Genomic DNA, 12848 nt, shown 5'->3' with positions numbered 1-12848 from the left:
TTCTTAAATTTTGCTCATGATTTTTTTCACTTTATTTTTAGATTACTGTTATTTATTGTCATTTAAAGTCAACTGAGTAACTTACCGTGTATTATTAGCTTCAGAGATAGAGTTTAGTGATTCATCAATCGCACATAATACCCCCTGCTCGTCACATCACATGCCCTCCCTAATGCCCATCACCCAGTTACCCCATCCCCCCACCCCCCTCCCCTCTAGCAGCCTTATTGGTTTTCTAGAGTTATGAGTCTCTTAAGGTTTGTCTCCTCGCTTTCATCTTATTTTATTTTTCCTTCCCTTCCTTTATGTTCATCTATTTTTCTCTTAAATCCCATAAGGGACTATTAATCAGCCATCAAAAAGAGCAGAATCTTGCCATCTGCAATGACGTGGATGGAACTAGATGGATGGCATTATGCTATGTGAAATAAGTCAGAGAAAGACAAACATCATATGATTTTTAATATTATATGTATTCCTGAACTTCACTGAGCTAACAGATAACCTTACCCAGTCAGGGGTTTTAATCAAAGAATTACAATCAAGCCTTAAGGTTCTATGTCTAACAGATCTCAAAAGGAAAGAAAAAATGTCTACAATCACAATATAGAATCTATGTCACAGCATATCCTACATCTGTCGTTTTCCATATTGGATTCCAGTTCTTTATGAATTACATATCTTTACATTATATTTTATTTTTTTAAGATTTTATTTACTTATTCATGAGACACACACTCACACATGGAGAATGGCAGAGACACAGGCAGAGGGAGAAGCAGGCTCCATGCAGGGAGCCTGACATGGGACTCAATACCAGGACTCCAGGATCATGCCCTGGGCTGAAGGCGGTGCCAAACGCTGAGCCAGCTGGGCTGCCCAACACATTATATTTTATAAGCTCATCTCCCCAAATAGATGTCTCAGTACACAGTCTAGGTATGAGGAAGTTTAAGTCAGATATGCAGATTCAGTCTTCTAAACCTTCTAAACCTTGCAATGGGAGGCAGAAACACAGTGAAAAGGTGGGTTGTAACGTGCATACGCTGAATTCATGGATGGGGGAGCAGGTTGAGCAATGCGATGAAATGACCTTCACCTTCAAGCTCTGCATCACCAAGGGCTCTCTGTGTGGGCACAGGAGCATGAGACTGTGGGCCACGAGAATAAGATGCACGCTCCTGTCTCTGTACATCCATGTAAGAGGGCAGTTGGCCGTGTTGTCCCTTTGTAGTGAGGAAGCTTCTGTGATGGGATCTGTGTCCTACACACAGGCCAGGCCCCCTCACAGGACAAGGATGGCCCTAGGAGGCTCACGAGAATCCTGTCTCTGCTAGGACCTGAAGAATAGAAGGTAGCCAGGCCGGTAGAGAGGCAGGGGCTGCATTCCCAGTGGAGGATGTGGAATGAAAGCTCAGCATGGCCCAGAACTGAACGAGGTTCATTTCTGAATGCCTAGCAAGTGTAGAATGACTCCTTGACAGGATCAGCCAGTCCATTCCCAGAGCAGAGGTACCGGGATGGCTTGTCCTGCATCACCCACACTTCTGGAAGTTTCCCTAGATTGCTGAGAAGTGATGCACTGTAAAAAGCCACAGTGGAAGCTGCATGTTTCAAGGTCATCATGAATGACATGAGTCTTCCGTTCTAGAACTCCTAATATTGACCGGTTGGCTGCAGAAGGAGTGAAGCTCACACAGCACCTGGCAGCGTCGCCCCTGTGCACACCAAGTAGGGCAGCCTTCATGACAGGCCGGTACCCCATCCGATCAGGTAACCCCCAGGCTCCATAGCCATGGCTCTTGTCCTCCTAGGGGCATCCCTGACCTCCTCTTTCAATGTTTCATTTCTCCTGTTTCAGGAATGGCCTCTCAGTCCTTCATAGGAGTGTTTATCTTCTCGGCCTCTTCTGGAGGACTTCCAACCAGTGAGATTACCTTTGCCAAGCTTCTCAAGAATCAAGGCTATTCAACAGCTCTGATAGGTAAGGGCAGGTGAGGAGTGGGAGTTGAGGGCCTGGGCAGGGTGAGTGGGGGAGGGCATGATAACCGGCTTTTTAAGGATGGCATCACTGATACAGTTTGCACAATTTCACATAATGAAGAAATGATTTCAAATGTAAATTAAAACACAATTCACCTATCTGGGCTATTTGAGTGTGTGTGTGTGTGTGTGTGTGTGTGTGTGTGTGTGTGTCTGTGTCTGGACAGGTAAATAGATGAGATAGATAGATGATAATGACAGATGGATGGACTGATGGATGTATGAATAAATGGAAAGGTAGATAACATAGCTGATGGAGCCAGGTATGGATAGGTAAATAGATGAAATGGGTGATGCATGGATAATGGATGGATGGATGGATGGATGGATGGATGGATTGTTAATGGTGGGATGCACAGATGGTGGATGGATGGATAACAGACGGATAATGGGTGGATGGATGGATGATTGGATGGACAGGTAGATGGTGAATGGATAATGGGTAGGAGGGTGGATGATGGTTGGATGAATAGATGGTGGATGGATGGATGATAATGGATGGATAGTAGGTAGATGGATGGATGGATAATGGGTAGATGGATGTATGAATGGATCATGGTTACATGCATGAGGAATGGATGAATAATGAGTGGTTGACTGGATGAATAATGAGTGGATGGATGATGGGTGGATGATGGATGCATGGATGATGGCTGCATGGATGGATGATGGGTAGATGGATGGATGGTGGATGGATGAATGGATGATGGGTAGTTGGATGAATGGATAATGGATGAATGGATAGATGAGATAAGTGAGACACATGATAGCTAATAGATTGATAAATAGATAATTATGCACAGCCATACAGGGTACAAAACTACATATACACATTATGCTATGAACACTTTATCTTTTACATTAATAGTGAAATTGTGTCAGAGTTTGTCTCAGTTGACGTTCCCATTGATTTTTGTTCAATTGATAGGAAAAATCCATTCTCCATTTTTACTTGGTAAGCATAGGTCTATGCAGGTCATCAGATGAATCATAAAATCTCTCACAGAAGCAAAATGACCATTCTCTTTCCTCCCACCTCTTGTCATAAAACCATCATCATGTTTTTCTTTTGTGAGCACTCACTAATTTAGTGGCATAATGTACATTTTATAAGAAATGTTCATAGATGTTTAAAATAATTGCTGAGCTATAAGCGTGATTTCCTCATGCTTGCTTCAGGGGTAGTTTTTCGAGAAAGGATCCATTTTCACTTTTAATAGTTAAGGGACAAAAACCAAGTTGATCCTACGACTTAAGGAAATGTCCTTAAAAAATTCTTGTGTTTTTCTGTGTATTTTTGTCACCAGCTATTAAATATGTCAGGTGGTTGTCTTTTGTTTTGTTTTATTTTGCTGTTTTCGGTGCTCAAGCAGTTGTTGTTTTCTGGTAGAGTGAGTAGTTAATGCCCTGTTGTTTGTGGAAAAGGCAGTGAGACACTGTGGGGTTCTCCAGAGTAGGAGGAGTTTGGCTAACAAATGTGCAGAGCGATCCCGCTTTTCAGTGTGTGGGAATCAGAGGCTGACATCCAGGTCACAGTGTTCATTGCATATCAACGTATCACCCATCTGTCTTCTCAGGCAAGTGGCACCTTGGGACCAACTGTCACAACAAGACAGACTTTTGCCACCACCCCTTGAGCCATGGCTTTGACTATTTCCACGGGATCCCCGTGACCAACCTGAGGGATTGCAAGCCCGGAGAAGGCAGCGTCTTCACCAGGGGCATCAGGGTGCTGGTCTTCATCCCCCTTCAGATCATTGCCATCACGCTCCTCACCCTGGCGGTGCTCAAGTGCCTGGGGCTGCTCCACGTGCCCCCTGTGGTCTTCTTCTGCCTTCTGTGTCTCGCCGCCATGATCCTCGGCCTTCTGCTGTGCTTCCTGCATTACTTCCGACCCCTGAACTGCTTCCTGATGCGGAACCATGAGATCACTCAGCAGCCCCTGTCCTATGACAGCCTCACGCAGAGGCTGACGGCGGACGCGGCCCAGTTCATACGACGGTGGGTATCGCCTCATATCCTGATGCTGCCTGTTGCAGCGTGTGCTTGGTTATTGCCATGGAGGTTGGAGAAACAAGGTGGTCCTTCTAGCCACGTTTCCCCTTCCCTACTGAGGAGGTTCCTCCAGCCAGGCTCTCGGGAGGAGGAGGCGAGTGGACAGTGGAATGACACGTGAAGGGAGGTGCAACCCAGTAGGCTCTCATCAGGTGGCTCTGCCAGTGTCCCTCACATCCTCTGCTTCTGAAGTCCTGCCAAAAAATGTCTCCCAGATGACAAAAGGGGCCTTAGGTATCACCATGGTCATTATTCTTCGTGTGTGTGTTGTTTGTAGACTAGAGCACATGTGTCATCCTTGCAACAGAAAAGCCACAGGGAAGTCCAAGATATTCTATGCAAATTTCTGAGCAGAACAGCTGTGTGAGGAACCTGGGTGAAGCGCATTATTTTGTGCAGGTCTGTTAGGATGCCTTGAGTGCATAGTGTTGAGGGTTGCCGTCAGCAAAGGGAATGACCCATCCATGGACTGGTTGATGGCGGGTCTGAGTAGAGACTATATTCCTTTTTTAAAATTTATTTTTATTAGAGTTCAATTTGCCAACATATAGCATAAAACCCAGTGCTCATCCCATCAAGTGCCCCCCTCAGTGCCCGTCACCCAGTCACCCCCACCCACCTCCCCTTCCACTACCCCTTGTTCGTTTCCCAGAGTTAGGAGAGAGACTATTTTCCAAACACCTGCTATCAAAACCAGACAAAACCATTTTGTTCCATTCGGAACTTTAGAGAAAAGTGGAAATGTCATGTGAAAACCAGACATCTGGTCTGTGCGGTCACTTGCCATGAGCATGCTGAGAACATGTGTTGTTTAGGCACCAAAGACTGGAGAAACCAGTTGGTGCCAGCTAAAATGGCGGGAGGAAAGATGTAATGCGGTTCTTGACAGAAGGAGGAAGATTTTAAGCTGGTGGTCATGCTCCTGAGCATCTGTTGTCATTACTTGCATGTGGATGTACCGTTGAGTTAGTGATGCCTATGTAAGCTTAACGGTTGGCCCACACAGCTGAGTAGCGACTGCTCAGGCTTTGGTTTGCAGAACCTTAGTGTGCTCTGAAAACTGAAGATCACCGGTCTTCTCTTACTGTGGAGTGCTGAGGCCAAGCTGCACATCTCCATTGAACCAGCTCCCGAGAGAGTATAGCCCAGATGTCGCCTAGCACACCCCAAGAATACTGGAGCATAGATGGGGTTTGCCACAAAAATCCACAACCATTGTTAGATCCATACATATTTTCAGAAGGGGATGCTGACTTGGGATCTGGTGCAACAGTTTTAGAACTTTATAAGGTATACATTTTACATCACTGCCCAGTAAGATATATGTATTTTGTTTTTTAGTAGACTTTCTTTCTTTCATTGAGAGAGAGCGCATGAGCACATGAGCACAGGGGAGGACCAGAGGAAGAGGAACAAGAAGATTCCCCACTGAGCCGAGAGCCAGACTTGGGGCTCAATCCCAGAACCCTGGGATCATAACCTGAGCTGAAGGCAGACACATAACCGACTGAGCCACCCAGGCGCCCCAGATACACATAGATTATTAATAGAAACAAGGTTCCTGAAGTGATCTCTCTCCCTCTCTCTTTTTTTTTTTTTTTAGCAGAGCGATCACTTCTGACACTTTCCATCTTATTGTGTTGTGTTTTATTTTTAAAAAGCTCTCTGGCTGTGACACTAAATTAATGTCATACCTCAACAATGAGGCACAGTCTGCATGGTTGACAAAGCTCTTACCTCGCGGGTTAACCTCGCTGCGTTCATAAGCAGGGGGACAGCCGTTCCGAGATAGGATGGCGCCCCACTGGATTGCAGACCTGGCCATTGAAGCTCAAAACCCAGCAGTGTGCTGGTTTGCCAAATTTGCTGTAACAGCTGAACACTCACCTATCGGTCTGCATCGACCAGCAATCTCTCAGAAACATATGGGAGGAGATTAATAATACAGTGCCCCCTGCAAAATCACAGGGTTCGGGAATCATACTCGGCTTCCAGATGATTCACTTCTCTCCCACATGTGCTATTTTGACAGGAATGATTGAATCTATAGAGAGTATGAATATTCAGATGATTACAAGGCATCTTAAATGGGCTCCTCGGCACGTGACTTTGGGAGACGACCAAAAGCAATTTGATCGTAAAGGCACTGAAGCCTGTGCAGTTGATCTTGATGATATGCAGGTTTCTGCAATTTTGGGGCAGAATGAGAGATTTAAGATGCTCTAGCAACTCCACAGTTGAGGGTTGGGGTTATTGGGTTTGTACAAGAGGGTTCATGCTTCACGACAGATGGGTCCAGTGGAAAGGCCTGTTGGCCGCGTTGGCGCAGTGCATGCATGGTCAGCGTTAGTGCAAACACGGCGTTTGTATACCATGATGCTATTCACAGAAAGCTTCCCCCATACATCACCTGAAGACACAGAGATGGAAGGTGTCTGGGTAAAACTAGACTTGGCTACAGTTGTCCTCGTGTGTGATGTGTGATGTCTGATTCACCATGTGTGATGGCCGAGCGTCTTGAGAATCACCTCACTAGGTAACCAAAGAAACATAACAGTATTTGTTTTTTCTTTTCTTTTTTTTACATAGCAGTATTTGTAAAGAAAAAAATATTATATATATATATATTTCAAGGATCTGAATATCCTTGAATATTCATATATATATATAAAATATTCTATATATACATATACAAGGATCTGAAGACATGTGTTATATGTGTTATCTGTGTTATCTCACTGGCCAGCACATCCTGAAGAACATAGGCAGGCCTTTACCACCTTGGTGTGAGAAATGGATTCAGACTTAGGAGGAGCAGAAGGAAATTATCCAAAGCAATGATGGTGTTTGTGAAATTCATCCAAACGCATGTGACTTGAGAACTTCACAATGGAAGCCAGTGCCTACTTTTGATGTATTGACCTAAAAGACCGTGTGGGGAGGTGCATACTTCCCATGCAATGAATACGTCAAAAGAAGTGAAGAAAGTGATTTAAAACTCTCATTTCTAAAATTTATTCTCTATCTCTGAGATAGAGAATATCTCGTAACGATGTAGACTAAAGATGTCTGAAACGATGTAGACTTGTGTCTGAAACGATGTAGACTAAAGATGCTCATTTGAGGTGTGGAGCTGTGGATGGCAGGGGCGTGAGGCGGAGATGGCTGTGTTGGTTTATGGTGCTCTCACATGAGGTCCCCTTGGCCAGATTTGCTACCAACGTGCCCCCGGATTAAAGCACACACTTCTGTGTTGAGGAGAGTGATAGTTTGGAATACACAACCGTACTCTCCATGGTGCCCCATCCTAATTTACTGTGAGGGATGAATTCCTCTTGGGGAGATGCTTCTATTGGGAAGCTAGATAATCAGGCTCACCACACACCATATGTTGTAAGCTCTATAGTAATGCAGGAGGCAGGTCATCCTTAATGCAATCTAATTAGCAGGAAGTCCCTGTTGCTCTTACAGGCAGGAATGAACTGTAGATTTCTTAGACATTCGCAAGCCCCTTTTCGTGCCCTGAGCAAAGGATCGTGCAGTCGTCCGGCTCATTCCCTTGGCCGTTGGTCTCTTCAGGGCCCTATAAATCAGTCGGGTTGAGTGCACAGTGCAAATGGTGGTGCAGCATGGGTTGTGTTCAGGTGTAAGCCACCCTTGCTGAGCGGTTGTCTGTGACCTGCCAGGCACTGGGGATACACGCGTCACCCCGGGCACATTTCACGCACGTCCCGTCTTTCACGCTACAAAACTTCCACCTGAGATGGGAAGAAGAGATGTCCTCTCGTGGAGAAGCTTGACGCTGGGCGCTTTGGAGTGGATAGTGAAAGCGCTCCGGGCCATGGTAGACACCGGCTCAGCCCCTGCAGCAGGGAATCTGAGAGATGTCAACCGAAGAGTCCGTCTCACGCCCTGGAAGTAGAAGGCATCCTGGTGGGTTTTAAAGGAGCTCTGATGCCCCCGCAGTCATCACCATGGTGATGGAGACGCATTTGCGTGTTCTGAAAAGGCTTCGGAGGCTGCACAGTGACAGGTGAATTCAGTGAGTTAATTTTATGCACAAAGTAGTTTTGTTTGGTTAAGTCAAGGCTACATTTAAGAAGGTTACTGGCAGTGGGTAGAAGGAGACCCGCGTTTCTCATCGTCCTCCACACAGTGAGGTGAACCTTGGTCACTCTGCAGCGGGAGGGGCCAGATACGTCGGCCCCTTTGCCCCCCAGATACATTGAAAGCAGCGCTCCGTTGCTAGGAAAGACACGTATGCTGAAGGAAAGGGCCGTTTTTCTCTGCGAACATACAGATGTTCAGGCTGAAGAGGATGTTTTCGAGAAGGACGATGGCTTTATACACACCCACGTGACTTGTACAGTTGATGAGCTCCAGGGCCCGGATTCATCAATTCAAATGACATTGACCGCGAGCGTTGTGTGTCCAGGCCCCCGTGTTGAACACATACTGAACCAACTCGGGACGTATTGAATCTGGGTGGAACACGTTCAGTGTCGGCGTGTGCGTGTTTTAAGAGGCCGTCGTTAGAAGTGAAATACCAGTGGTTTCCAGTTATGTTTAGTGGGGGGACCTCTGTTGTATCCTCGGCATGGGGTCTACTGGAGAACGAATCCAAAATTTGGAAAAGATAAGAGTTTCGTTTTCAATCTGTTGATTTCCCCGAGTGATAAGATCCCATTTTTGATCCTTTAACAAACCCCAATTCCTGACCAGTCCGCAAAGGGAAGCGACCGTGCCGTCGGGATGATGGGAAGTATGTGTGACCGGGCAGGTCGCATTGCCTTACGGGAGGGTCGTGGGGGAAGAGCTTCCCCCGCCATCTCCTGTGGTCTGTAGTCCTACAGGAGGTAGAGGCTTCCTCCTGCAAACATTGTCGGCGTCCTCACAATGCCCTGAAACTGGGACGGCTGATAAATGTATCATCGGAAGACCTAACCTTTTGTCCCGTTCTCCTGCCATCGATATCTGGCACGGTCGAAACCCTGAAATGCATTTACAGGGTACCTTCGACCCAGCCTTTGACATTTCCAGCCAGACCGGGGCGTAAGTGGCCATAATGAATGGCTGTGATTTGGCACAGAGCATCTTCTTTTTTTTATTTTTTTTTAATTAATTAATTTTTTTTTTCACAGAGCATCTTCTGAAGAAAGGGATCGTGGGGTGACTTTATTAGCCTAAGTAAGAGATTAAGCCAGAAAGGAATAGCGGTGATACTGATCCTTGATTCGTGGTGAGAAAAGTGCATCAGATTAGCGAGAAAGGGCAACACGCAGGGAGACACACGCACATATGTGTTCACCAGTGGAAAGGTTGAGTCATTAAAGAATTGTCTTCTCGGTAAGGGTGGATGCCCCTTGATTGGTGTCTGTCATTGCATAGGCCACTGAGAGACAGCTTTCGGGACGGAGGGGATCTTTGGCTCTTTGGATGAGCCTCCTCTCCAGGCCGAGCATGCCGCAAGCTTCTCGCCCATCCAGAGAAAGCAGGAGGGCCTATTTCTGAGGTGGAACTATCTGGGGGAAAGTTCTTTTTTTTCTCTCTCTCTTTTTAATGGGAAACTTCCCAATGTTTTAGATACTAGCTTGTTTTTTTGTTTTTTTCCATTTTCAGCACTGAGAACCACTGTGGAATAAATGAATTGCTATATTCTCTGCAGCACTGAGTGGACCCCAATTTTACTCAGTTCCCAGGGCCATCCATTGATGTCCCCATGTCCTTCATGGACTTCTCTCCTCGTTCCCAGGCTGAGCGTGAACGTGGGGAACAGACGATCGATCTGTCTTATGTGGCCTGTCTGAATCAGAACAGCTATCCCCTAGCAGGGCGGACGTACCCCGAGGGGGTGAATATACTCTCCTGTCCTCCTTTTTTCCCTTGGAGGCTCCATCTAAGGAGGCGCTCTCCTTCCTTCTAGTGGCTGCAAAGAAATGTGATTGGTTTCACAAAGGGAAAATCCATCTCCTTCCTCCGAATCTCATTTCCTATTACAACCGTTCCAATTGTTTCTTAGTTCATATTATCTAAACTACAGGGAAATTATCTTTTCAGGTGGTTGTTTTGTAGGTTTTGTAGGTTTTTCTTGCACTGTCTGGGTTAGGATAATGAAGGATGCATTCCAGGGAATTTACAACCTGTATCAGATCAGCAAAGCGTCTTTCCTGTATCTGTTGTCTGCTGGGGCGTGGGGGGTGACCTTAGGTACTTGCACTCAGGTCACCGCGGGTCTCGGGGAGGAGCATCGCCGGTGGCGATGGATGGCTTGAGAGTCCAGCATCCATATGTTGGCAAATTGAACTCCAATAAGAAAAATTAAAAAAAAAAAAAAGTAACGCCTTCACCATCCCCTTGGATACATTTTAGTCCACCTTTATAAGAAATCAGCCTTTTGATTCTTGGATTAAAATGATCGCCGGCTGCTGGGAAGGTGCGGAGCCCCCTTCTGTATCTTTTGCAAATAGAGCAAAGGCGTGTAGCCGCCGAAAATTCTTTCTTTCCACCCAGCGAGCAACACACTGGCAGTAAACTTTCAAAAGTTTTACTTTATTTACTGGAGTGGCCCCGCGAATGACACAGGACTGAGGCCCACGAAGGCGATGGAGCGCCCTGGAGTTGTCAGGGTCGTGGGGAAGGGAGATGCAGACGTCCCCTGTGGGCCTGCCGTGGCCCCTCCGTCCGGAAGGGACTGCACAGCGAGGGTTCCCTCCCGGCCCGGGGGCCGTGTCGCCGGGCTTGGCCAGGCGGGCCCGGCTGCCATGTGCGCGGCGCGGCCGCTGTCAGTAGTAGGTCTCGGGTGTCCCCTCCTCGGAGCGACAGCGCCTTGGGCCCGGCTCCCTAGTTGGCCTGCGGCCCAGTGGGTCACCTGCTTGTCCGTTCCGGGCGCACATTTCAAAACGCCCCCACCTTGACATCGTGCCGGTGATGCGGACAGCCGGCTCTCCGTCATGTTTGATGTATTTATTATTCTTTCTGAAGCCGATGGGCACACGCCACGGGTCTGTCCTCAGCACGTTGTGCCAGCCACATCCTGTATCGGCAGCTCTGATCACGTACGTGCTCGGGGGCCGGCTTTGTAAGCTGCCTCGGCTCTATTATTTTTTTTAAAGATTTTATTTATTTATTTCACAAAGAGAGCTCGAGCACAAGCAGACAGACAGGCAGACGAGAAGAGCAGCAGATTTTCCACTGAGCGTGGAGCCCACTGTGGGACTCGATCCCAGGACCTTGGGATCATGCCCTGAGCCGAAGGCAGACAGTTAGCCGACCGAGCCACCCGGGCGCCGCGCGGGTTTGCATTCTCATGCTAGTTCCACTTGTGGGCACAGGTGGCAGGGACCCCTGGGAGCTTTTTGCTTGTTTGCTGCTTGGGTTTTTGTGATTTTTGTTGTTGTCATTTATTAATTTAGTCAGTTGGTTAGCTAAGTTGTGAAATAGTAACTGTTGCGTCATTTTATACTCTCGTAAAAAGGAAAAGAGATAGATTGCAACCCCAAACCCTAGAACTCCAAAGCACGATGCAGATGATTAACAGTAACGGGCTCAATTTGATCTTGAGGCAGGAGGGCCCTGGGACCTCAGAGTCCGAGGTTTTATGCTTCCTTTGGTTTCCAAAGTCCAGAGGAACATGAGTGTAAAGTGTGATAAGCAGCAGATCTGAGGGGTGATCCCACCCCACCCCGTGTGGGCTGGATGGCCCCAAGCTCTCTGCAACCTGAGGAAATTTTTAAAACGCATTTGGCAAAGTGTGTATTCGTTTCTTTATCAGAGGTGAACTGGTTAGCGAGCATTGTGATACCCAGTTCTAAATTTGAGATGTTTTTGGTTACCATGAGGACTCAAGGTGCTAAATAAATATACACAAGCCTCATTGATTTCATTAAATACCAGTGTTTCTTGAGTGCTCTTTTGGGTGGCAGAGATGATGAACAAGAAGGGACCGTCCCGTCGAAACCATCAGAGATTTCTGAGTTAGAGTTTACATATTGTGTACGTATATGCCTGTAGCAGTAGGTGTATATTTGTACTTGTGTATATACACCTGTACTAATAACATATAGGTGTGTATGTGTGCTGATACAGCTATACTGCTGTGAATGTGTGGGTTTATGTGTGTGTGGCTATATACACCCATACTCATGATACACGTGTAGTTGTATACATGTACGTACATATACTAATAATGTACATAGGTACATAGGTGCATGTGTGTACAGCTGTACTGATATGTGTGTAGGTGCATAATGCATCTGCATATTAATATATATAGATACATATGTGCATATATGCACAGCTATACAAAGCATATATACATTCATAGATGTGCTTGCGTGTGTGTATATATGTATCTATACACCGATATCACTAATATATGTATTAGTGTGTGTGCACACACATATACAGGTGTATATCTATGTATTTATATATATGTACCTATATTAAAATCTTATACGGGTGGGATCCCTGGGTGGCGCAGCGGTTTGGCGCCTGCCTTTGGCCCAGGGCGCGATCCTGGAGACCCGGGATCGAATCCCACGTCGGGCTCCCAGTGCATGGAGCCTGCTTCTCCCTCTGCATATGTCTCTGCCTCTCTCTCTCTCTCTCTCTGTGACTATCATAAATAAATAAAAATTTAAAAAAAAATCATATACGGGTATGTGTGTCTGTGTGTGTGTATACACACAGCCCTATAGTGATAGACGCAGGTGTGCAGTATATGTGGGTGTGTATGTGTGTGTATACTAATA

The 12848-nt window shown here is 46.5% G+C and overlaps 1 protein-coding gene across 3 annotated transcripts in view; it reads left to right on the top strand.

The window, feature by feature from the left end:
- The window catches only part of STS (steroid sulfatase), a 158323-nt gene that overhangs the window by 57295 nt on the left and 88180 nt on the right, over positions 1–12848 (top strand). For all 3 annotated transcript variants that reach the window (XM_077890154.1, XM_077890152.1, XM_077890153.1), the window contains exons 3-5: positions 1652–1773; positions 1862–1984; positions 3621–4044. In XM_077890154.1, coding sequence (XP_077746280.1) covers positions 1652–1773; positions 1862–1984; positions 3621–4044 — 669 coding nt within the window. The remainder of the gene's footprint in view (positions 1–1651; positions 1774–1861; positions 1985–3620; positions 4045–12848) is intronic.

The sequence above is a fragment of the Canis aureus genome, chromosome X, assembly GCF_053574225.1.
Source record: "Canis aureus isolate CA01 chromosome X, VMU_Caureus_v.1.0, whole genome shotgun sequence".
Lineage (NCBI taxonomy): Eukaryota > Metazoa > Chordata > Mammalia > Carnivora > Canidae > Canis > Canis aureus.
Note: the sequence above shows the minus strand (reverse complement) of the source record. Positions and strands in the feature narration are given on the sequence as shown.